This window comes from Xenopus laevis, chromosome 2L (genome assembly GCF_017654675.1).
Source record: "Xenopus laevis strain J_2021 chromosome 2L, Xenopus_laevis_v10.1, whole genome shotgun sequence".
In the NCBI taxonomy this organism is placed as follows: domain Eukaryota; kingdom Metazoa; phylum Chordata; class Amphibia; order Anura; family Pipidae; genus Xenopus; species Xenopus laevis.
Window position 1 is genome coordinate 186,789,944 of NC_054373.1, and position 27,241 is coordinate 186,817,184.

Here is a 27,241-nt window from a genome sequence, read left to right on the forward strand (position 1 = left end):
TTAGGCAAATATGTAATGTATAAAGGCTGGAGTGACTGGATGTGTAACATAGTAGCCAGAACACTACTTCCTGCTTTTCAGCTCTCTAACTCTGAGTTAGTCAGTGACTATAAGGGGGGCCACATGGGACATAACTGTTCAGTGAGTTTGTAATTGATCCTCGGCATTCAGCTCAGATTCAAAAGCAACATTTTATGACCCATGTGGGCCCCCATCAAGTCACTGATTTGTTACTGCCTGGTAACCAATCAGTGGAAAGCAAGAGAGCTGAAAAGCAGGAAGTAGTGTTCTGGCTATTATGTTACACATCCACTCACTCCAGCCTTTATACATTACATTTTTGCCTAACTAACTATATTAGATACATTTTTTATTTTGCACAGCCTGTCTATTTACCCAGTTTTTATTTTTACAATAAACAATTCCTTTAAGGTCAGCTTGGGGCATTGGAAGATCATTTATCCCCCCATCAGACATAATGCTCATTCATTTTTATAAGATAATGATCTTCAAATGCAGTTTTGCAGATCTGTCAGGGGTTTAAAGTAATGAATTGATTAATTTTAGACAATGTCATATATTTGATTGGGTAAATGCAGCAGGATCAGTCCAATACCCTATTAATGAGACTTCTACAGTGGTCACTAGGGTACTACATGCAGGGGTAGGGAGGTCAATCCCCCGTGATGTCTCTACTAACATTCTAGATAACGCTCTATTGGGATAAAGTATCATGGTACAGAGCACCCTGTGTTCCATGAGTGCAAGCTCCGGTGCTTTCCCAGCAGTACAATTAAATCTCCCTGTGTGAGTATTTGGAAGAGTACAGCCTGCCTGAGTCTTTACCTGTTCCCCAGATAGTAACGACACCAATGAGATCCTATCATGGCCTGAAAGTGCATATAGATTTGCAGGAAAAGAGGCATCGTGTGTGTCATACAGAATTAATAAATAAATCAATCAAATTGATATTTGCCAGTTCCCACCTGCAGATCGAGACCTGGTACTTAAAGGTATTTAAAAGCTGCATCCACTCCATGTACTGTTGCTAAAAGAGCCTGTTGAGATACTAAGAATTACACAACTATATTTTTCCGTTGTGTGTAATTGCTGCATTTCATAACAAATATCTAAGTCCCAGGGTCCCTTTTTCCATTAAACATGAGGTGCAGGGCAGAATTAATACGAGAGCTGCGCTGCTGTTCATATTGGAGTTGGCCGCTGTCCCACCAGGGAATCTCTAAAGTGGAACAAGGCCTTTCTGTCTGCCGCTGATGTAAATAGGCTCACTGTTACTGCATCTGAATAAACTCCCACTATAAAGGTCTCTTACACTAGATCTCTTGTATAGATGTGGCTTCCCTTGCCTTCTCTCTAGTCTCACTCCCCCAGTCAGACATTTTATTGTATCTCCCTGTTACTGCTGGTTCTTTGCCCATTTGTCAGTGGAGCTGCCCACCTGGGTGGCACATAAGCCAATTGAGTAACAAATATTCACATTACTTATGTAATATACTCCTTACAAGGTTACAGATATATAGAAACATTGGGGTAACAGTCACCCTTCTATAGTTCCAGGGGTACCCAGGATACAATAAACACTCACCCCAAATCTCCCCCTAACTGACCTTCAGACTGGGCCCCCTTAGCTCATAACAAGGTTACAGATATATGGAAACATTGGGGTGTCACCCTGCTATAGTTCCAGGGGTACCCAGGACACAAATAAGCACTCACCCCAAATCTCCCCCTAACTGACCTTCAGACTGGGCCCCCTTAGCTCATAACAAGGTTACAGATATATGGAAACATTGGGGTGTCACCCTGCTATAGTTCCAGGGGTACCCAGGGTACAAATAAGCACTCACCCCAAATCTCCCCCTAACTGACCTTCAGACTGGGCCCCCTTAGCTCATAACAAGGTTACAGATATATAGAAACATTGGGGTGTCACCCTGCTATAGTTCCAGGGGTACCCAGGGCACAAATAAGCACTCACCCCAAATCTCCCCCTAACTGACCTTCAGACTGGGACTCCTTAGCTCATAACAAGGTTACAGATATATAGAAACATTGGGGTGTCACCCTGCTATAGTTCCAGGGTACAAATAAACACTCGCCCCAAATCTCCCCCTAACTGGCCTTCAGACTGGGCCCCCTTAGCTCATAACAAGGTTACAGATATATAGAAACATTGGGGTAACACTGGCAATCTACTACCCCTTTAGTCTGTGCCGGAGGGCAAGTAGAATGAGTTTGTGTCTGTTTGTGTTAGTGCTTGATACTGTTTCTGCTTAGAACTAAATTTCACTTTTCATTACATTTTCTGCTTTCATATCCTGTCATTCTCAGAAGTTTTCTCTCTCTTCCTTCTTTCTTTCGTCTTGTGTCAAACAGTTGTCTGCGGCATCCAGCCCCTCCAGCCAGAGTCCTCACAGAGCTCCGGGCGAGGACCACTATCCACAGCTCTCTTTGCAGGATTTCTTGTAGGACACATTAGGTATAGCCAGATTCACTGGCAACTAGCCATTCTAGCAGGGTAAAAGATAGGGGCTCTGCGGCTGACTTCAACTGATTCCAGTGTGTATGCCCATATAAATTGGTATTATATTGTATGTGTATATATATTCACATATATTATTGCTTTGCAGGAGAACTAAACTATAAAAATGATTATATAATATAGTGAATTTATTGCACGAGGCTAAAGTTTGAGCTTGTCAATAGCAGCAATGATCCAGGACTTCAAACTTGTCACAGGGGGTCACCATCTTGGAAAGTGTCTGTGACACTCACATGCTCAGTGGGCTCTGATTGGCTGTTGAGAAGCTAAGCTTAGGGCTCGTCACTAATTATCCAGCAGAAAATGAGCTTCCCTGGCTGTAATATAAGCTGATGCTACAGGTTTGCTGATTATTCAATTCTGATGCTAATTGCACTAGTTTCTGTGCTGCCATGTAGTAATTATGTGTATTAATGACTAATCAGCCTTATATTGTGACATTTCTATTCTATGTGTACTGTATATTGTGAGTGGCTCCCTAAGCTCAATAAGTGACAGCAGCACAGAGCATGTGAATCAGTGACTCAGCAGAAAAGAAGATGGGGAGCTACTGGGGCATCTTTGGAGACACAGATCTTTACTGCTAAAGGGCTGTGGTTGCCTTGGGCTGGTACAGAAGCACAAAACATAATGTACAACATTTCTAGCTCCTTTAAAGGGGATATTTACCCATTAGTTAGTTTCTTTAAAACAATGGAATTTAACAGTGTGTTTATTTGTTTTTTATTCATTTATTGTGATACTTAGGTTTTGTTCTTGAGCATTTTCTACTTCACCAGTCAGATATTCAGAAACCCATTGCTGTTCCTTTTCTCCCTGCAGATGCATTTCATGTAACCCAGCCGGAAGGGGATCACCCTTAGGAAAGGCAACGCTAAGTAACAAAATCCCTTCTTCCAGTTCAATCCAAGCTGCTGTAAAGCTCTCCTCTTCCTCCGGAATGGTAGAAGAACATGGCGTGGCGCTATGAAAGACCCGAAGCTTTCCTTAGAAGATAGTCGGAAAAGGGACCCGATGTATTCCCGTCTCTCGTCTTCAGTCCTATAGAGTGATGGTACCAGTCATATAGTGGGGGGCACAGGATACCAGGACGTGCAAGTGCTAAGCGCTGTGATTGGCTCTGCCGTGTGAAGTGAAACGAATACCCAATCTGCAGTCACATTGTGGGCGGTTCCCTTGGGCAGGGTAAATTGAAAACACAAGCCCCCCTGTCATTAATCACACAATACTTTACTTCTGCTTGGACACATACAGTTAGATCCATAAATCTTTGGACAGAGACAACTTTTTTTCTCATTTTGGTTTTGTACATGACCACAATGAATTTTAAATGAAACAACTCAGATGCAGTTGAACTGCAGACTTTCGGCTTTAATTCAGTGGGTTGAACAAAAAGATTGTATAAAAATGTGACGAACTAAAGCCTTTTTTTTTTTTAACTCATTTCATTTCAGGGGCTCAAAAGTAATTGGACAAATTAAAAAACTGAAAATAAAATGTTCATTTCTAATACTTGGTTGAAAACCCTTTGCTCATGGACGTCACCAGATTCTGGGTTTGCTCCTGTTTAATGCTCTGCCAGGCCTTTACTGCAGCCGCTTCTTTCACTTGCTGTTTGTTTGTGGCCTTTCTGTCCCAAGTTTAGTCTTCAACAAGTGAAATGCAGCTCAATTGGCTTCACATCAGGTGACTGACTTGGCCATTCAAAAATATTCCACTTCTTTGCTTTAATAAACTCCTAGGTTGCTTTGGCTGTATGTTTTGGGTCATTATGAGACGCCTCCCAATCAATGTGAGTGCATTTAGCTGGATTTGAGCAGACAGTGTCTCTGAAGAGCTCACAATTCATTCTTGTGCTTCTGTCCTGTGTCACATGATGGATAAACACTAGTGTCCCAGTGCCACTGGCAGCCATGCACCCCAAGCCATCACACTGCCTCCCAAATGTTTTATACATCATGTGCTATGCTTTGGATCATCAGCTCTTCCACACCTTCTCCACACTTTTTTCTTGCCATCATTCTGCTAGAGCTTCATCTTGGTTCATCTGTCCAAAGAATGTTTTTCCAGAACTGTTTTAGATGTTTTTAGCAAAGTCCAATGTAGCCTTTGTATTGTTGATGCTTATGAGTGGCTTGTACCTTGCAGTGCTCCCTCTGTATTTACTTTCATGCAGTCTTCTCTTTATGGTAGACTTGGACCTCCTGGAGACTGTTGTTCACTTATTTGGCTCTTGTGAAGGGCTTTCTCTTCACCATGGAAATGATTCTGAGATCATCCACCACTGTTGTCTTCCGTGGTAGTCCAGGTCTTTTTGTGTTGCTGAGTTCACCAGAGTTTTCCTTCTTTCTCAGAATGTACCAAACTGTAGATTTTGCCTCTCCTAATATTGAAGCAATTTCTCTGATGGTTTTTTTTTCTCTTTTTGCAGCTTAAGGATGTCTTGTTTCTCCTGCATGGAGAGCTCCTTTGTCCTCATAATAAAAACAATATATAGCTTACAGGTGAGCCAATTAAAAATGTCAGTCTCTTAGATAATTTCTTGCCGACCCCTTCACAGTCTCTCAACTGTATATAAGTCCAAAATCAAGCACATATATATTCCCAAGGGGATATGTATAAGAAGAGATTGTCCTCATGTTGTCTGTTCCACATACAAGCGCCCCCTCAGATCAACTCCAGGGCTTTTATCTGCTTCATTGATAATAACATAAAGGAATTGCCCCCATCTGCCCATGAAATCGCCTTTGAGTCAATTGTCCAATTACTTTTGAGCCCCTGAAATGAAGTGACTGTGTTAAAAAAGGCTTTAGTTCCTCACATTTTATACAATCTTTTTGTTCAACCCACTGAATTAAAGCTGAAAGTCTGCAGTTCAACTGCATCGGAGTTGTTTCATTTGAAATTCATTGTGGTCATGTACAGAACCAAAATTAGCACCAAAAAAAAAAGTTGTCTGTGCAAAAATGTATTGGCCTAACTGTATATAGACCGTAATTGACGTTAACACTTTTTATTCCCTTCCCCCCGCCTTTGAAAAATATATATATATATATTCAGTTTGCCGTAGACATTCCTTATGTATTATTTGTATTTATTTATAATGACCAGTTTAACATTTAATGTATCAAACACCGAACGTATGGATGTATACAATTCCTTTTCTTTTAATATGAAACTTATTCCATACAGAGCACTAAATATTTTTAAGTCCATATACTGCTAATGGGGAGAAGGGACAATTTTATCAGTCTTTTAATGGTGAAACCTGCATCGAGTCCCCCGTAGACATCATTTTGTGCCTGGGATTTTGCAGGGGGGTCACCGATATGGGGAGGGAGGGGGGAAGAACTAGATTTTAAATCAGATTCATTTGCGGGAAAGGAATTTATTGCTTCATGCTTGGCAGGTCATTATTTTACATTCGACATGGTAATGCCTTTCAGACGAAACAAAAATGAATGTGAGCAATTGCTTTCATTGTGCATTTTCCTTTAAAGGAAAACTATACCCCCAAAATCAATACTTAAGCAACAGTTTATATATTTAAGTGACATATTAGAACCTTACCAAACTGGAATATATATGTAAGTAAATATTGTCCTTTTACATCTCTTGCCTTGAGCCACCATTTTGTGATGGTCTGCTCAGAGATCACCTGACCAGAAATACTGCAGCTCTAACTGTAACAGGAAGAGATCACCTGACCAGAAATACTGCAGCTCTAACTGTAACAGAAAGAGATCACCTGACCAGAAATACTGCAGCTCTAACTGTAACAGGAAGAGATCACCTGAGCAGAAATACTGCAACTCTAACTGTAACAGGAAGAGATCACCTGACCAGAAATACTGCAGCTCTAACTGTAACAGGAAGAGATCAGCTGACCAGAAATACTGCAGCTCTAAAGCTCCCCACAGACGCGACGATTCTTCTTAACGAACGACCGATTTTAGGGAAGTCCGACCAATCCTTCGAAATTAACGTGCGGTTAGTGGGATTTGAACAATTGTATATCTTACAATTTTTCGGCCGACATCTGTCAGGAAATTGATTGGCCAGGTCAAAAAATCTTTGTCGGTCCCAGTGCAATCTATCTATGTTTGCAGGGCCAAGCAGGCAGCTCCCCTTTGTTTTCCTGGCAAATTGGTCTTTTTAGTTGGTCAATTCGTATGATCGTTCCGAGAAAATCGTGGTCTCACGATGAGGATCGAATATTTTAAAAATCTCAACATCTATGGCCATCTTAACTGTAACAGGAAGAGATCAGCTGACCAGAAATACTGCAGCTCTAACTGTAACAGGAAGAGATCACCTGACCAGAAATACTGCAGCTCTAACTGTAACAGGAAGAGATCACCTGACCGGAAATACTGCAGCTCTAACTGTAACAGGAAGAGATCACCTGACCAGAAATACTGCAGCTCTAACTGTACCCGGAAGAGATCACCTGACCAGAAATACTGCAGCTCTAACTGTACCCGGAAGAGATCACCTGACCAGAAATACTGCAGCTCTAACTGTACCCGGAAGAGATCACCTGACCAGAAATACTGCAGCTCTAACTGTACCCGGAAGAGATCACCTGACCGGAAATACTGCAGCTCTAGCTGTAACAGGAAGAGATCACCTGACCGGAAATACTGCAGCTCTAGCTGTAACAGGAAGAGATCACCTGACCAGAAATACTGCAGCTCTAACTGTACCCGGAAGAGATCACCTGACCAGAAATACTGCAGCTCTAACTGTACCCGGAAGAGATCACCTGACCAGAAATACTGCAGCTCTAACTGTACCCGGAAGAGATCACCTGACCAGAAATACTGCAGCTCTAACTGTACCCGGAAGAGATCACCTGACCAGAAATACTGCAGCTCTAACTGTACCCGGAAGAGATCACCTGACCAGAAATACTGCAGCTCTAGCTGTACCCGGAAGAGATCACCTGACCAGAAATACTGCAGCTCTAGCTGTAACAGGAAGAGATCACCTCACCAGAAATACTGCAGCTCTAGCTGTAACAGGAAGAGATCACCTCACCAGAAATACTGCAGCTCTAACTGTAACAGGAAGAGATCACCTGACCAGAAATACTGCAGCTCTAGCTGTAACAGGAAGAGATCACCTGACCAGAAATACTGCAGCTCTAACTGTAACAGGAAGAAGTGTGGAAGCAAAAGACACATTGGCTCATGTGACCTAACATGTTTGGTTTGTTTGTGTGCACAATGAATCGTACAATCCCAGGGGGCGGCCCTTATTTTTTAAAATGGCAATTTTTTATTTATGATTACCCAATGGCACATACTTCTAGAAAATTATATATATATGAAGCAAGGTTTTACATATGAGCTGTTTATGCAATATCTTTTTATAGAGACCTACATTGTTCTGGGGGTATAGTTTTCCTTTAAGACGCGAGAGATGGGTTTATAATGAAGCTGCTTGGTTGGCAGAGACCTAAATCTTCACTCTGAAAAATAAAAGTGCCATAAGCTTATTCCATATGTTCTTTTTTCAAAGGAAAACTTTTATTTTTTCATTTTTGGCCCTAAAACACAAGGCTATTAATCAGCCAGGTGACCATAAAAAGGAAAAAAATGGATATTCTGGGCTTTTATTGGCCAGACAACAACAGAGTGTTCTAGTTCAACATGTGGAGGTTTTAGAAATCCATACATTAAGATGGGCCTAAGGCCGTCTCTGGCAGTTTATTGAACTTCACCTCCCAAGAGCATTGGGGCTGGTTGTTGTATTTCCAGCTGGGAGTTGTAGTTTAATAACAGCCGTCAGGTTGAATGTTAGGGGTTCCCTCATCCTGCCAGGCCAAGAGCAACCATTGGCCTCATATAGAATCCTCCGTCCTTAGCAGTTTGGCTGCCTGGTAGTAGTGAGGCAAAGCCCGGGTGCTGTTGACCAGCGCTCACCCTGTAAATACAACTGAAGTTAATCAGAGGAAGCCGGGAAGGAAAGTGAACAATATGAAAGCAATTCTGTACATGTACTTGCTGCATTGTCTCTAAATGATTCTATTTTTCTTTAATATATTTAAAAAAATGTATGTGGTTAAGAATTGGTGGATTTTCAAATAAATTCAGCTTCAACAAGGATCCGTTGTACTTCAGACGTGTGCGTGGGCAAATGATGAAAGAAACTCCAGCGAATCTCCTCGAGATTTGAACGATTCCGCTGATGAGTCCAGGAAAGGTGGTACCCGCTCTTTTTTTATAGGGATGCACCAAATCCAGGATTCAGCCTTTTTCAGATGGATTCGGCCAAACCCTTGTGCCTGACAACCAAATCCTAATTTGTGTGTTCAAATTATAAGAGGGAAGGGAAGTCGCGTAACTTTTTGTCACAAAACAAGGAAATAAAAAATGTGTTTTTTCCACTTTAGCCCCTTCCTGTCTCTAATTTGCATATGCAAATTAGGATTTGATTTATTATTCGGACGAATCTTTCATGAAGTATTCAGGGATTCGACCAAATAGTGGATTCGGTGCATCATTAATTCATTTGTGCTGCTTTTGTGTCATAAAACAATGGTACACGGATGGGATTTGTTATCTGGAAAGCTCCAAATTACATCTTCAATACACTCCATTTTATCCAATTAATCCAAATGTTTAAAAATTAATTTACTTTTGTACTGTAATAATAACAACAGTACAGGTATGGGATCCATTATCCAGAAACCTGTTATCCAGAAAGCTCTCTCATAGACTCCATTTTATCCAATGAATCCAAATGATTTCCTTTTTCTGTGTAATAATAAAACAGTAGGTTGTACTTGATCCCAACTAAGATATAATTAATCCTTATTGGAAGCAAAACCTGTCTATTGGCTTTATTTAATGTTTATATGATTTTCTAGTAGACTTAAGGTATGAAGATCTAAATTATGGAAGGATCCATTATCCGAAAAACCCCAGGTCCCGAGCATTCTGGATAAAGGGTGCCATACCTGTACATGAGAGAGAATTCTGCTGGGGCCTCCTTAATTGAAAAGCACTTGGGTGTTGTTGTGGGTAACAGCCTGTGCAACTCTAGTCGGTGTCTAATACAGATCATAAATCTCTATGGGCAGCTAGAGCGTTTTAAAGGGGAAGTTCACCTTGATCAGAACTTTTCCTATGTTATTCATGCTTCAGTTGGTTATGGGCGCTGTCCCATACCTGTAGCTTGTACTTAATCTTAAATAAGATATAATTAAAGGGGTGGTTCACATTTAACTTTTAGTATGTCATAGAATTTCTTAATTTTAAGCAACTTTTCAAACGACCTTCATTATTTATTTATTTTACATTATTGGCTGCCTTCTTTTGACTCTCTTTTGACTCTTTTCAACTTTCAAATGGGTTTCACTGACCCCATTTAAAAACATGTTCTGTTAGACAACACGTTTAGTACTTTGTACTAAATCCCAACTAAGATATAATTAATCCTTTTTGGAGGTAGAACAGTCCTATTGGGTTTGATTGCTGTTTAAAGATTTTTGGAGATCCAAATGATGGAAAGACTCCTTCATCCTGAAAACCCCAGATCCTAAACATTCTGGATAACGGGTCCCATACCTGTACATGAGAGCGAATTCTGCTGGGGCCTCCTTAATTGAAAAGCACTTGGGTGTTTTTGTGGGTAACAGCCTGTGCAACTCTAGGCAGTTTCGGTAAGTGTCTAATAAAGATCATAAAGATCATTTAGGGCAGCTAAAATGGAAGAGCGTTTTAAAGGGGAAGTTCCCCTTGAGCAGAACTTTGAATGTCCATGTTATTCATGGGCTGATTCAGTTGGTTATTATTTGAATTATAAACATTCCTTCTGACAATTCCCAGGCTGCAACTGCAAGGCAGGATCCCTGACACCCCAAAAAATGGACTGGCTCAAAAAGTGCATTTTTAATGTTTTATTTTTAAATGCTTTTTCGTTATTTTGAGGCTCACTCTCTCTGATCATGTATTTCTTTCCCTTTTCATGCATGTAACCTCTTCTTTTTGCACCTCCCTCCCCCCTTGTATCCAACAGTGCAACCAGCAGTTCTCTTTGGGTTTGTCTTTCCCAAATTTATTTTTCTCCCTTTACTTCCCATTTTCCCTTCTCCTGCCTTTTCTATCCTGAGCCTCATATAATGCCTGGGATTGTCTATTCTTTTAATTCGTACAATATTTATGTACAGATTGGAGCAGCCTTACAGTTGTCTTCCCATTTATCCAATCGTAACATAGGGAACCTTTATCCTCCGTATCACAAAGTCTGAGCCAATGCAGATCTCATGGTTCTAGGGCTAAGCGGCCATTTTTGTCTCTTGTGAGCGTCTGTATCATCCGACTCGTGGCTTCTTCGACTCGTGGCTTCTTCCCTCTCTTGATGTAAAGGCATTGGCTGCCCCTCGAGACGTAACAGTTTCATCTCCAGTGGGCCCAGCTGTAAGTATTGCTTTAACAAAGAGATGGACACATCCATATTATTCTACTTTAATAAGACTACGGATGCACCAAATACAGGATTCAGTTCGGATTCGGGCTTTTTCAGCAGGACTTGGATTCGGCCGAATCCTTCTGCCCAGCCAATCTGAATCCTAATTTGAATATGCAAATTAGGGGCAGGATGGAAATTGTGTGACTGCCACAAAACAAGGAAGTAAAAAAAACTGTTTCCCTTCCCAAATTAGGATTGTTTGGCTGAATCCATAATAGTGGATTTGGTGCATCCCTAATCTATACAGAAATGCTTTTTCCATGGACCATATTTCTGCTATACAGACTGGATAATGAAGTGATGAATAATATAGTGAATAAAGTACCCCCTCTTGTAAAATATAAGGATATTATAAGTTACCGAGGAGTTTCATGACCATATTCGGCCGAATATTTTTATGCAGGTCATGGAACTCCGAGGTGACTTCTAATATCCTCATGTTTTGCAACTGGGGGTACTTTATTTATTATAATACACGAGTTTCAGTGAGTCATGTGACAGAAATGACATCAGAACTCACCGTTTATAACTGATGACATCAGAACTCACCGGATATAATTTACAAGATATTCATGGCTTTTGTGTATTATATATCCTTATGCGACTTGTATAAATCTTTTTAATACTTAGGGGCAGATTTAGCAAGTCGAATTGAAAAATTCTAATTCGAAATTAACATTTTGAGGTTTTTGTATGGTCAAAACTCTCTAATTCGGGAGTTATTCAAATTCAATTCGAGTTTTTTAAAAAAAATTTGAATTGCATTTTAGAGATTTATCATACTCTGGCCCTTTAAGAACTCAAATACGACTACTCGCCACCTAATACCTGCTGAATTGCTGTTTAAGTCAATGGGAGACGTCCAGGGATCAGTTTGGAGCTGTTTGCAGCCTTCCTGACATTCAAGGTTTTTTTGTTTTTAAATTGAATTCAGTTCGAGTTTTTGGGTCGATTACATTCATCAGAGTTTAAAAAATTCTACTTTTTTAATAAATTTTGATAGGTTGAATTTCGAACTTATGGGATTTTAGGGGAGTTTTTAAAAGCACACATGAATTTGAAATTTGACCTTTGATAAATGTGACTCCTAATGATGCTACACTAAATAACCTTTTTTTTTTTAAAAAAAAAAAAAAGTCTGTGACCAGTTTTATGGAAACCTGTTATCTAGAAAGCTCAGGATTACAGGATGGCCGTCTCCCACAGACTCTCTTTTATCCAAAAAATAAATTTTTAAAAAGAATGATTTCCTTTTTCTGTGTAATAATAAAACAGTCGCTTGTACTTGATCCCAACTAAGATATAATTAATCCTTATTGGAAGCAAAACCAGCCTATTGGGTTTATTTTATGTTTATATGATTTTCTATTAGACTTAAGGTATGAAGATCCAAATTATGGAAAGTTCCATTATCTGGAAAACCCCAGGTCCTGAGAATTCTGTATAGCAGGTCCCATAGCTGTAATACATTGGTTTATGCCGTTGTACTGAATAATAATGTAATATAATGCAAATATCTAGCAACATTAGCTTTTGTATGAACATTGCTGCTACTCACCTCAAAGTCTTTTTCGTCTTCATACAACAGATTGAAGCTACGTTGGCTTGTGGGGTCAGCGTCTAACGGAACCTCCAAGGAGGACACACTTTCCTTAATAGCTGCCACAATCAGACTCTTGGACTCTGAAGAAAAATATAGTCATGATGTGTCTCTATAGCAACTTAGAACTTAAATGTATCAGCCACTTATGTGAATGGAAGGGATCAGTTATGGGGAAAGACAAGTTGGGATTGGTTACACTGGAGAAGAGACAGTTAAGGGGGATATGATCACTATATATAAATATATAAGGGGGATAGGATCACTATATATAAATATATAAGGGGGATAGGATCACTATATATAAATATATAAGGGGGATAGGATCACTATATATAAATATTTAAGGGGGATAGGATCACTATATATAAATATTTAAGGGGGATAGGATCACTATATATAAATATTTAAGGGGGATAGGATCCCTATATATAAATATATAAGGGGGATAGGATCACTATATATAAATATATAAGGGGGATAGGATCACTATATATAAATATATAAGGGGATAGGATCACTATATATAAATATATAAGGGGATAGGATCACTATATATAAATATATAAGGGGGATAGGATCACTATATATAAGGGGGATATGATCACTATATATACATATATAATTGGATATGATCACTATATATACATATATAAGAGGGATATGATCACTATATATACATATATAATTGGATATGATCACTGTATATAAATATATAGGGGGATATGATCACTGTATATAAATATATAAGGGGGATATGATCACTATATATAAATATATAAGGGGATATGATCACTATATATAAATATATAAGGGGATATGATCACTATATATAAATATATAATTGGATATGATCACTATATATATATATATATATATATATATATATATATATATATATAATTGGATATGATCACTATATATAAATATATAAGGGGGATATGATCACTATATATAAATATATAAGGGGGATATGATCACTATATATAAATATATAATTGGATATGATCACTATATACAAATATATAATTGGATATGATCACTATATATAAGGGGGATATGATCACTGTACAGAAGGGGTGAATCCAGACCTGAGGATACAAGTGTAACTCAGATTAGCAAATAGGTGAGTTGGTGCAAATGGGCATTTTACAGTGAGAGCTGGGGGTTTGGTTTGTTGGATTCTCTCCCTTAAGCAGTTGTACTGACTGATACATTAAATAGCTTCTCAGTATAAAGTTGATCCAAAGACTGTTCAGATTAAAATGACATGATACTCAGAATATATACTTTTTACTAAATTAACTTGGTACTTTTATATTTGTCTTAATCTCTGCATTTATATATACTCAGTAAGTAATGTATAACTTCTGCCCCTTCCTAAAAAATACTAATTTCTCTGGATTTATGGAGATTATATGTACCTGTACCATGTTGTAGCTTTGATAAACCATGTTCTGATGTGGCAACACCTGGATCCTCCATACCTAACACTTGGGTTATAAATGTATTCCTGTAAACATAAACATCACTGTGTAAGCATAGGTATTCCCCTGTACTAAGCACAATTCAGCAGGAACAGTCCCCTAAGTTTGCTCATAGTCTGTACAGAGAGATCCCATAAAACTATGGCAGCATAGGTATCCCCTGTACTAAGCACAATTCAGCAGGAACAGTCCCTAAGTTTGCTCATAGTCTGTACAGAGAGATCCCATAAAACTATGGCAGCATAGGTATTCCCTTGTACTAAGCACAATTCAGCAGGAACAGTCCCCTAAGTTTGCTCATAGTCTGTACAGAGAGATCCCATAAAACTATGGCAGCATAGGTATTCCCTGTACTAAGCACAATTCAGCAGGAACAGTCCCTAAGTTTGCTCATAGTCTGTACAGAGAGATCCCATAAAACTATGGCAGCATAGGTATTCCCTGTACTAAGCACAATTCAGCAGGAACAGTCCCTAAATTTGCTCATAGTCTGTACAGAGAGATCCCATAAAACTATGGCAGCATAGGTATTCCCCTGTACTAAGCACAATTCAGCAGGAACAGTCCCTAAGTTTGCTCATAGCCTGTACAGAGAGATCCCATAAAACTATGGCAGCATAGGTATTCCCTGTACTAAGCACAATTCAGCAGGAACAGTCCCCTAAGTTTGCTCATAGTCTGTACAGAGAGATCCCATAAAACTATGGCAGCATAGGTATTCCCTGTACTAAGCACAATTCAGCAGGAACAGTCCCTAAGTTTGCTCATAGTCTGTACAGAGAGATCCCATAAAACTATGGCAGCATAGGTATTCCCTGTACTAAGCACAATTCCGCAGGAACAGTCCCTAAATTTGCTCATAGTCTGTGCAGAGAGATCCCATAAAACTATGGCAGCATAGGTATTCCCTGTACTAAGCACAATTCAGCAGGAACAGTCCCTAAATTTGCTCATAGTCTGTACAGAGAGATCCCATAAAACTATGGCAGCATAGGTATTCCTCTGTACTAAGCACAATTCAGCAGGAACAGTCCCTAAGTTTGCTCATAGCCTGTACAGAGAGATCCCATAAAACTATGGCAGCATAGGTATTCCCTGTACTAAGCACAATTCAGCAGGAACAGTCCCCTAAGTTTGTTCATAGTCTGTACAGAGAGATCCCATAAAACTATGACAGCATAGGTATTCCCCTGTACTAAGCACAATTCAGCAGGAACAGTCCCTAAGTTTGCTCATAGCCTGTACAGAGAGATCCCATAAAACTATGACAGCATAGGTATTCCCTGTACTAAGCACAATTCAGCAGGAACAGTCCCCTAAGTTTGTTCATAGTCTGTACAGAGAGATCCCATAAAACTATGGCAGCATAGGTATTCCCTGTACTAAGCACAATTCAGCAGGAACAGTCCCCTAAGTTTGCTCATAGTCTGTACAGAGAGATCCCATAAAACTATGGCAGCATAGGTATTTACCTTGTTATATTTAGATCCTGAAGTCTAGATTCAAAAAGCTGATTTACAAATGCCAAATTTTCTTGTTCAAGTCTATGCAATGTCCGCTTCAGATCACCGACGACTCTCCTGTAAATGGCAACCTGAGGAGGAGATACAGAGAGAGATCAGACTACAGATGGGCAGAGACGTGTGGCATATACTGTGCCCACCTATATAGGGTCATTATGGGCTTATTTATTCAGGGGGATCCAAGTACAAAGCACAGGTATAAACAGCAGGCAGATTAGTTCCAGTGTTGTATACACTCAGACACTCCAATAGAGATATGGGCATTATTCTATATAGTGAATATAAATAGAGATATGGGCATTATTCTATATAGTGAATATAAATAGAGATATGGGGGTATTTATTCACTATATTTAGTATATAGTGAATCTGGTATAAAGGAACAGGTTGGGCTTGAGCTTTGGGACCTTGGAAAGGGCAAAGTGGGGGCAGCCCCTGGCGCCAGATTCTCTGCAGAATGTTATTCCCTGAAAAGAAATGTCATTTGCAGAATAAATGTATTATTTATTTCATCAGCACAAGGGCATCTCACTAGCAATGGGCACAGCATCGCCTCTCACCCCTGGGCAACTCTCTGTGTGAGTAACAGTTGCACAAACCTCTCTCTTTAACCAGTCGTTTTCATTCATCTCTTTCTGGCTCTCCTCATCCATGTCTTTAACTGCATTCTGGGAAAATAAAGGGGAAGTAAGAACGTATTTTTTTTTATATATATATATTTATATATATATATATCTGCATTAGTGATGTGAGGTATGCGATTTTCCCGACCCGCGCCCACCCGCCGCCCAGGAAAATGTATTATGTATAACAGGGGTCCCCAACCTTTTTTACCCATGAGCCACATTCAAATGTAAAAATAGTTGGGGAGCAACACAAGCATGAAAGCGTCACTTGGGGTGCCAAATAAGGTCTATGATTGGCTATTTGGTAGCCCCTATGTGGACTGGAAACCTACAAGAGGCTCAACTTGGCAGTATACTTAGTTTTTATGTAATTAAAACTTGCTTTCAAGCCAGGAATTCAAAAATAAGCCCCTGCTTTGAGGACCCTGAGAGCAACATCCAAGGGGTTGGAGAGCAACATGTTGCTCACGAGCTACTGGTTGGGGATCACTGATGTATAATATAGAGGAGTGAATACAAAACAATAATTTAAAAAGAGGGAAAACTTAAAATCAGGGGATGTCAAATTGAGGTTCCACTGTATATATAAATATGAACAAAGCTGCTGGGCTCTCAGGATTTAAAATGAAATTACACGCAGAATAGTCAACATTTCTGTCCTATACAGTGACCTTCATCGGGAGATACATTTTTATTTGTTACTTGTGTACAGGCTCCTGACGAAGGTCACTGTATAGGACCGAAACGTTGACTAATCTGCGTGTATTTTACACACACACTGTGAGCATCTTGTGATAACTTAAAGGGGTTGTTCACCTTTGAGTTGCCTATTTTTTATTTGTGTATTTTTGCCTAATTAAAAAAAAAAAACAATTCTATGGTTTTTAAAGAGATTCTTCACCTTTGAGTTAACTGTTAGTATGACGTAGAGAGGGATATCCTGTGACCAGTTGCAATTGGTTTTCATCTTTTATTATTTATGGTTTTTGAGTTATTTAGCTTTTTTATTCAGCAGCTCTCCAGTTTGTAATTTCAGCCATCTGGTTGCTAGGGTCCAAATTCCCCTAGCAACCATGCATTGATTTGAATAAGAGACAGGAGAGACCTGAATAGAAAGATGAGCAATAACAATACATTTGTAGCCTTACAGAGCAGTTATTTTTGGATGGGGTCAGTGAAGAAGGCGGCATAAAATTCAAGAACTATAAAGAAAATAATGAAGGCCAGTTGAAAAGCTACTTAGCCATTCTATGACTTCCTAAAAGTTAACATAGACCACCCCTTTAAATGATTAAAAGCTCATGGCTCCCTGTGATTGGCTGAGAGCAAATAGGAACATTACCCGTGTGGCTAACTCCTTCTTCTCCTCCATCAGCTTCTCCGTCTCTCTGACAATCTGCAGTTTTGCTGTCTCCAAATTTTTGCTGAAATATCCTATTTTAGGAAAAACAGGAAAAAGAGAAAATGAGCAGCTGTGACCCCCCATCCAGCAATAATAGCCTTTGGGCAGGAGACCCCTATGCACAGACAATCATACGCAGCCGTCTGTCGCTTATTCTACATTCCTAGTGATGTCACAATGCATACAGGCTCTTCTGCTTTTAAGGGGCAAGTTACCCCCAAAATAAAACTTGCAATTTATATACAAATCACTTAAGGGTACGGCCACACAGGGTATTTTGGGGAGATTTGGTCGCCTGCGGGTTTTTTTTCCGATGTCGCCTGAAGTTGCTTCACGAAGAAACTTTGGAAAAAGAATCGCAACGTGTGATTAGCCCAGGCGTTTTTTTTTTTTTCATTTAAGCCGGCGCAGATTCAGGGAAGGCTTTTGGGGATATTGGTCGCCGCAAAAACGACGCTATTAGTCGCCAGACGACCAAATCTCCTCAAAACGCCCTGTGTGGCCTGACCCTAAAGGGGTGGTTCACTTTTATGTTATATTTTAGCATGTCATAGAATTGCCTATACTAAGCAACTTTTCGATTGGCCTTCATTATTTATTTTTTATAGTTTCTGGATTATTTACCTTCCCTTTCTGACTCTTTCCACCGATTAGGGGTCACTGACCCCTTCTAAAAACAAATGCTCTGTAAGGCTACAAATGTATTGTTACTGTTACTTTTTGTTCCTCATCTTTCTATTCAGGTCTCTCCTGTTTATATTCCAGTCTCTTGTTTAAATCAGTGCATGGTTGCTAGGGGAATTTGAATAAAAAAGCTGAATAAAAAGCTAAATAAGTCAAAAACAACAAATAATAAAAAATGAAAACCAATTACAAATTGTCTCAGAATATCCCTCTCTACATCATTCTAACAGTTAATTTAAAGGTGAACAATCCCTTTAAAAACCATATAAAATTTGTAATGAATTTATATTGCAAAGTTGCTTAGAATTGTGTTTTTTTTTTAATAGACAAAAAATATTTTTGGGTTGACATTCCCTTTTTACTATTACCCATAATGCAATGGTAAACCATGAGGCTTAATGGTAAGAATTGGGACTGCCATGCTTAGGACTGGCAGTCAGTGCTGGGGACATGGAGGGTGGAGCAGGTGTAAGGGATTCTGGCAGTTGTACAGTGACTGGCAGCTGGGCAAAGTAAGTGTCTGTTGTCAGTGGATACATTGCTCTGCCACCCAGTCTAGAATGAGCTGGTATAGCCTGGCATGTAACACAATCATGAGCATCAAGTTGAATCCTGAGCCCCAATACTCTGCCCAAAGCTTCCCAATAAAATCGTTGTCTCCCTCCAGAACAGAAACCGGACCAGCCCAGGATCCACTTTGCTCTACTGGTCGAATTTAGAATTCATTTTAAAACTCCCATAAACTCCCAGGAACTCGAAATTTGACCAATCCAAATCTATTTAAAAAATCCAATTTTTTTAACTCTGCTGAATAGGATCGACCAGAAAACTCAAATCTAATTTGATTCAAATTTTAAAAACAGGATTCGAGTGTTTTTCTCCGGAAAAAAAAAAAATCGGATGTCAGGAAGGCTGCAAACAACTCAACATTGATCCCTGGATGTCTCTCAACAGCAATTCGGCAGGTTTCAGGTGGCGATTAGTCGAATTCTGAGTTCTTAAAGGGCCAGTGTATGATAGAGCTGGAAAATCGAATTCGAATGTTTTGAAAAACTCAAATCAAATTTACTCCCTTGTAGAATTTGTCAGTTTTGACCATAAAAAAACTTGAAAATTCGAATTTTGAATTTGAACCTTGATAACTGGATTGTGATTCTAATAGCAGAACCCATATAGTTCCCCACACTGGATTCTAATAGCAGAACCCAAATAGTTCCCCCCCACTGGATTCTAATAGCAGAACCCATATAGTTCCCCCGCACTGGATTCTAATAGAACCCATATAGTTCCCCCGCACTGGATTCTAATAGCAGAACCCATATAGTTCCCCCGCACTGGATTCTAATAGCAGAACCCATATAGTTCCCCCGCACTGGATTCTAATAGCAGAACCCATATAGTTCCCCCGCACTGGATTCTAATAGCAGAACCCATATAGTTCCCCCGCACTGCATTCTAATAGCAGAACCCATATAGTTCCCCCGCACTGCATTCTAATAGCAGAACCCATATAGTTCCCCCGCACTGCATTCTAATAGCAGAACCCATATAGTTCCCCCGCACTGGATTCTAATAGCAGAACCCATATAGTTCCCCCGCACTGGATTCTAATAGCAGAACCCATATAGTTCCCCCGCACTGCATTCTAATAGCAGAACCCATATAGTTCCCCCCGCACTGCATTCTAATAGCAGAACCCATATAGTTCCCCCGCACTGCATTCTAATAGCAGAACCCATATAGTTCCCCCGCACTGGATTCTAATAGCAGAAACCCATATAGTTCCCCCGCACTGGATTCTAATAGCAGAACCCATATAGTTCCCCCGCACTGGATTCTAATAGCAGAACCCATATAGTTCCCCCGCACTGGATTCTAATAGCAGAACCCATATAGTTCCCCCGCACTGGATTCTAATAGCAGAACCCATATAGTTCCCCCGCACTGGATTCTAATAGCAGAACCCATATAGTTCCCCCGCACTGGATTCTAATAGCAGAACCCATATAGTTCCCCCGCACTGGATTCTAATAGCAGAACCCATATAGTTCCCGCCGCACTGGATTTCTAATAGCAGAACCCATATAGTTCCCCCACACTGGATTCTAATAGCAGAACTCATATAGTTCCCCCACACTGGATTCTAATAGCAGAACCCATATAGTTCCCCCACACTGGATTCTAATAGCAGAACCCATATAGTTCCCCCGCACTGGATTCTAATAGCAGAACCCATATAGTTCCCCCGCACTGGATTCTAATAGCAGAACCCATATAGTTCCCCTGCACTGGATTCTAATAGCAGAACCCATATAGTTCCCCCGCACTGGATTCTAATAGCAGAACCCATATAGTTCCCCCACACTGGATTCTAATAGCAGAACCCATATAGTTCCCCCACACTGGATTCTAATAGCAGAACTCATATAGTTCCCCCACACTGGATTCTAATAGCAGAACCCATATAGTTCCCCCACACTGGATTCTAATAGCAGAACCCATATAGTTCCCCCGCACTGACCATTGATGTCGGTGCAGCTCTGCTTCATGTTGTTTCTTTCCGCTTCCAGGAGATAAATCTGTTTGGCGTGTTCCTTACTCCCAACATTCTTGTACTCGGCCCAGTAATCCCTCTCCATCTTCTTCTCCCCGATCTCCTTCTCCAGCTGATTTATCCCTGAGCCCATCTCTGTAAGGCAAATATTTATATTTTATCTTTCCATTGCTACTAGTGTACAATTCGCTCTCGCTCTCTCTCTCGTGCAATTCTAGTCTCACAGAACTTTCACTGTCCTCCAGGTATTTGTTCATCCAATCAGCAGCTTTGTAGAAATCGGCCTCTGCTGGAAGCTTGGGGCACATTGTTCTCTCCCGACCCCAGTATAGAGAGGGTGGACAGAATAACGGCAACACCAACAATTCCTACTTAACTCCAAGTCCCAGAGAAACCCATGTTGTCTCCATGATGCTTTAGTGACGGAGACATTGGCCTGGGGACCGAGCAGCTGGATCCCCATCACTGGACCCCCCCCCCAAATTGCATTTACGCGTTATCACTATATTCTCCACTATTACCTTCCAACATTTCTTCCATCTGCCGACACTTCTCCCACTTCTCTCTGATTGCCGCATCCACTTGCTCCCTATTAATCACCTCCTTATTGGCCAAATCCTTCTCTTGTGCCTTTGCCTCATTCAACAGAGTCTTCACGTGACCCGTCTGTTCCCCTTTCAGATGATCATTCTGTATTGATAAAAGGGTGAGAATACTGGTGTGGGTGCCATCGACTGGCTGGGAGTTGTTATAGATATTAACTGGAAGCCTCGTTTGCCCAATAGTTTACACTTGCTCATAGTCTGTACAGAGAGATCCCATAAAACTGGCAGCATAAGTATTCCCTCTACTAAGCACAATTCAGCAGGAACAGTCCCCTAAGTCTGCTCATAGTCTGTACAGAGAGATCCCATAAAACTATGGCAGCATAGGTATTCCCTGTACTAAGCACAATTCAGCAGTTACAGCCCCCTAAGTTTGCTCATAGTCTGTACAGAGAGATCCCATAAAACTATGGCAGCATAGGTATTCCCTGTACTAAGCACAATTCAGCAGGAACAGCCCCCTAAGTTTGCTCATAGTCTGTACAGAGAGATCACATAAAACTATGGCAGCATAGGTATTCCCTGTACTAAGCACAATTCAGCAGGAACAGCCCCTAAGTTTGTTCATAGTCTGTACAGAGAGATCCCATAAAACTATGGCAGCATAGGTATTCCCTGTACTAAGCACAATTCAGCAGGAACAGTCCCTAAGTTTGCTCATAGTCTGTACAGAGAGATCCCATAAAACTATGGCAGCATAGGTATTCCCCTGTACTAAGCACAATTCAGCAGGAACAGTCCCTAAGTTTGATCATAGTCTGTACAGAGAGATCCCATAAAACTATGGCAGCATAGGTATTCCCTGTACTAAGCACAATTCAGCAGGAACAGTCCCCTAAGTTTGCTCATAGTCTGTACAGAGAGATCCCATAAAACTATGGCAGCATAGGTATTCCCTGTACTATGCACAATTCAGCAGGAACAGTCCCTAAGTTTGCTCATAGCTCTGGCTGTAGCATGGCATAGATGAAAGGGAAAGAAACTATATCAGGGGTACAATGGTACTTTCCATAACAGTCACAGGAGTCACATCCCAAAGAGACACATCAGGACTAAAGTTTCAGGTAGAAAGATCTAACGATCGCCCTGTCCCTATAACTTTATGCAAATGCAACCGGGAAAGAAGACGATCCATAATGAGCCTCCTGGGGGCTGGGGTCTATTACATTTTCTGATTTCATGATATTTTATCTCATTTACCCTTTATACTAATCCCTGACTGTCGGCTAATTAGACTGCCGCCTCATTGTGCTGCTCTGGAAACGAGGGAGAGAAATGCAGGCTGGGATATTGCTATGGGATTAATTGGGCTGTTACTGCTGAAATCATCTTTATTCTGAAGGTCACTTACAATTTAATATCATCTTCCCCTACCCCATATCTGAAAGGGCAAATATTCCTCCTTTCTAACTAAATTTGATTTTTCTTTCATTTATATTCAATAATACAGTAATGGCCCATATCTGACTCTACATTTGGCTTATTCCTTATAGTAACTGGTCCTTAAAGGATGGGTCACCTTTAAGTTGACTTTTAATATGTTATAGAAAAGCTAATTCTAAGAAACTTTTCATTTCGTTGTCATTATTTATTTTTTACAGTTTTTGAATGATTTGCCTTCTTCTTCTGACTCTTTCTAGCTTTTAAATGGGGGTCACTGACCCCATCTAAAAAACAAATGCTCTGTAAGGCTACAAATGTATTGTTATTGTTACTTTTTATTACTCCTCTTTCTATTCAGTCCCTCTCCTATTCATATTCCAGTCTCTTATTCATATCTTTTATTAATGCATGGTTGCTAGGGTCATTTGGACCCTAGAAACTGGATTGCGGAATTTGTAAACTGGAGAGCTGCTGAATAAAAAGTCAAAAACCACAAATAATAAAAAATGAAAACCAATAGCAAATTGTCTCAGAATATCCCTCTCTACATCATACTAACAGTTAAAGTGAAGGTGATCAACCCCTTTAATACATAGAGATGTTATACTTTGGAATGAGAGCTGCCATATTGTTTCAGAGTACAGTATGAGGATATAGTTTATTTTTTACAGGGTATATACCTTCTCTGTAAATACGAAACACAAAGGGGCCCTATAATAAAGTGAAGGGCTAATCTGATACCTCCCATACCAGTTACATAACGGATTTACTTACACGTTCCTTATATCTTGCATTCTTCTCTTCTATTTGCTTCAGCTCCGCCCTTAGTTCCTCTATGGCACTTTCCTTCATCTCGATCCTAGGAACAGATTCCGAGTACATCCCATAAGGGCCATACAGTATCCCAATCCCTTATTCCTACCCAGAGCATGCACTTGTGATTCTTGGCTGTGGGATATGGTCAGGAGCCTATCTGTAATCACAGCAGTTAGGTCTCGCTTAACTACATCCCTCTGTCATAGACTCCTGTAGGTCAGATTCAGACCTATAGACCTTTATGGAGGAAATCTGGATATAGGAGTGTATAAATGATTTCAATAAGGATTAGAATGGATCATGAGTGACTGGTATTTCAAGAAGGCTGGTTTCATTGATATCTACAGCCTTTGCAGCACTGTCGTATAGCAAGGCTTTTAGCTGTTTGTTTTCATGAGCTGCTCCACCTAGTGGTAGAATGCAGAATCTATGACTCTACATGAATGACAGTTGTAGATATCAGTAGCAGGCAGGGAATACCTCTGGCACGTGGGTCTTGTTGTGGTTGGAGAATACAGTGTCCCTATTGCACATGATAAAGTATTCATGATAAGAAGCAATCTGATTGGCTTACACTTACTGGTACGCTAAGAGAGCTTCAGCAAAGGTCATTTTCTTTTCTCCTGTGGCGCTTGGTCCTCCGTTCTTTTTCTTCTTCCCTTTCTTCCCCATGTGAGCAGAACAGCTGCAACAACCGGGTCCAAAATTAGCAACGATCTTCACGTGTTTAAAGGGGATATCCACCCAAATACCGTTTTCTACATGATGAAAGGAAATTACATTCTAAGCAACTTTACTGTGTACATTCATTCCTCACCGGTCCTGAGTAAGACAGCACTGAAAGTAGCACAGATCCTATCTGATCCCCATTCTAAGCAACAGTCCTGTCCTGCTTTATGGCAGCTGAGATTCTAGCTATCTGTATAACAGAACATTCTGTCCCAGTGGCTGCACAGATCCTATCTGATCCCCATTGTAAGCAGCAGTCCTGTCCTGCTTTATGGCAGCTGAGATTCTAGCTATCTGTATAACAGAACATTCTGTCCCAGTGGCTGCACAGATCCTATCTGATCCCCATTGTAAGCAGCAGTCCTGTCCTGCTTTATGGCAGCTGAGATTCTAGCTATCTGTATAACAGAACATTCTGTCCCAGTGGCTGCACAGATCCTATCTGATCCCCATTGTAAACAGCAGTCCTGTCCTGCTTTATGGCAGCTGAGATTCTAGCTATCTTTATAACAGAACATTCTGTCCCAGTGGCTGCACAGATCCTATCTGATCCCCATTGTAAGCAGCAGTCCTGTCCTGCTTTATGGCAGCTGAGATTCTAGCTATCTGTATAACAGAACATTCTGTCCCAGTGGCTGCACAGATCCTATCTGATCCCCATTGTAAGCAGCAGTCCTGTCCTGCTTTATGGCAGCTGAGATTCTAGCTATCTGTATAACAGAACATTCTGTCCCAGTGGCTGCACAGATCCTATCTGATCCCCATTGTAAGCAGCAGTCCTGCCCTGCTTTATGGCAGCTGAGATTCTAGCTATCATAACAGAACATTCTGTCCCAGTGGCTGCACAGATCCAATCTGATCCCCATTGTAAGCAGCAGTCCTGTCCTGCTTTATGGCAGCTGACATTCTAGCTATCTGTATAACAGAACATTCTGTCCCAGTGGCTGCACAGATCCTATCTGATCCCCATTGTAAGCAGCAGTCCTGTCCTGCTTTATGGCAGCTGAGATTCTAGCTATCTGTATAACAGAACATTCTGTCCCAGTGGCTGCACAGATCCTATCTGATCCCCATTGTAAGCAGCAGTCATGTCATGCTTTATGGCAGCTGAGATTCTAGATGACAATAGCCTATAAATAATATTTGCTTTATGACTTTGCTTCTTCACATTACAGCTGATTATATATTTATGGGATGTCAGATGCTGTTGATTTGTATGAGACCAGTCAGTGGGTCCCAGTTAATAGAGGGGAACAATGTAAGAAAAAGAGAATAATTTCTTTAAGGAAAGTCTGGCAGCCGGGTGAGTATGGGGGGGGGGGAGCAGACAGGAGGGAAGTCGTTTCCCCAATACCAATAGAAATACATTATACTCGTCTGGGGCTGGTGTCACTGCTGCTCCTCTATGGGGTTTTAATATTCCGTGGGGGGAACTGCTGGTTCAATGGGGCTTTTCATTGGTGCTGGGCTTAGATCAGTCCCAGGATGAGAGAAGTGAATGGATGTGATGTACGAGGCCTTGTTCTGCTCCAGACATCTGCTCTATACACAGGCTTTATTATGGGGACCCTGACTTCATTCCTCCTCTGTGGATTTATATAATACCCCTCTGAATTGTGTCTGTATGTTACCCTCCCATTTAGACTGTAAGCCCTATGGGGTAGGGTTCTCTAGACTTTTGTCTCCTTGACACTGAGCGCTTAATCTGTATTGTAATTATATTTTATATTTATGTGAATTGTATTTCTAATAATGCACTTATTGTTCCTTTTTATTTCAATGGCCCCTTGTTTGTTACTACTAATTTATTGTTTTTTTTGTACAGTGCTTTGCCCTCAAGGAGCGCTATACAAATAAAAATATACATACATATATATGGGAGGGAGATGCCATACTGTTTCCCTCAGACAATTTAACCCCTTGTCTGGGGTGATTCCCATTGATTCCCATTGAAACTGACACCCCCCCTAAATCTCCAGGGCCCCCAGCACCTCTTATCTGCCCCCTCCCATGTTACTGCTGCCGCCCAATCACAATAAATCTACTGTAACACTGGAAAGATGCAGCAAGTAATAATAATCCTCTGCAAAAGAATAACCCTGGGAAGTGAGAATAAATGGGGGATCAGGATATTTACCTGCCGTCCTCTGTGGCCCCTCCACTCTGTCTCCTGCACAGTAACAAAAGTGTCTCTGCTCAGTACAACAGTCTCGTTACCCCGGCAACAGCCACGCCCCAAGAGACTGCCCAATAGCAGTTTCTTACTAGGAATTTCCTTTGCTTAGTCAGTTACCTAGCGACACCTGCTGGTGACACTCAGTATTTCACCTTTAAGTTAAAGGGGAACTCCAGCTTCCAAACCAAAATTAGATAAAGAGTCCACATAACCAGGACCGGAACTATCGGTAGGCAGGGTAGGCGCCTGCCTAGGGCGCAATCATTGGGGGGCGCACTTAGGAGGAAAAAAAAATGTAACTTTTTTTTTTTACTGTGTCTTTTTTTTTGGCCTTTATTAACGCATGTGTATATGTTTAATAACCGCCCGCCCCAATCACCTTAGCGCCATCAGTTTCCAATTTCTCTACACCCTCTTCACCCCTCCTGCTGGATTGTACCTTTCTTCCGTCGACGCATGCGCAGTGGACGCCGGTGGCTCCGCATGACGTCACTGTATCAGTTGACGGTACTTGCGCTGGTGTGGCCTCACACTTGCTGGCTAGCCTCACAAGAGAAGAAACATTGGAACTGGATATTGGAGGCATTTTTGCCAATTTTATTTGGCACACTGGCT

At 40.7% G+C, this 27,241-nt stretch overlaps 2 protein-coding genes across 10 annotated transcripts in view; one reads left to right on the top strand and one right to left on the bottom strand.

Annotated features, from left to right (window-relative positions):
* Positions 1–3,993, top strand: part of picalm.L (phosphatidylinositol binding clathrin assembly protein L homeolog) — a 68,658-nt gene extending 64,665 nt beyond the window's left edge. For 6 of the 7 annotated variants that reach the window (XM_041582841.1, XM_041582844.1, XM_018247863.2 and 3 more), the window contains 2 exons: positions 2,398–2,500; positions 3,386–3,993. In XM_041582841.1, coding sequence (XP_041438775.1) covers positions 2,398–2,490 — 93 coding nt within the window. In that variant the 3' untranslated portion in view covers positions 2,491–2,500; positions 3,386–3,993. The remainder of the gene's footprint in view (positions 1–2,397; positions 2,501–3,385) is intronic. The other variant, XM_041582842.1, reaches the window with a different exon arrangement.
* A 6,049-nt stretch (positions 3,994–10,042) lies between these two features.
* Positions 10,043–26,686, bottom strand: LOC108708811 (coiled-coil domain-containing protein 83). Of its 3 annotated transcripts, none has more exons than XM_041582846.1 (11): positions 26,588–26,660; positions 24,302–24,406; positions 23,680–23,764; positions 21,439–21,607; positions 20,885–21,052; positions 17,620–17,711; positions 16,251–16,319; positions 15,601–15,722; positions 14,066–14,154; positions 12,600–12,724; positions 10,088–10,999 (listed from the first exon to the last, which is right to left on the bottom strand). In XM_041582846.1, exons 2-11 carry the CDS (start codon positions 24,391–24,393, stop codon positions 10,808–10,810), a joined length of 1,203 nt encoding a protein of 400 aa, XP_041438780.1. In that variant the 5' UTR covers positions 24,394–24,406; positions 26,588–26,660; the 3' UTR covers positions 10,088–10,807. The 3 variants fall into 3 exon arrangements, with proteins under 3 accessions (XP_041438781.1, XP_041438780.1, XP_041438779.1); XM_041582845.1 differs by having other exon boundaries at positions 10,094–10,999; positions 24,302–24,479; positions 26,588–26,686; XM_041582847.1 differs by lacking the exon at positions 20,885–21,052 and having other exon boundaries at positions 10,043–10,999; positions 24,302–24,479; positions 26,588–26,686.
* Positions 26,687–27,241: the final 555 nt, after the last annotated feature.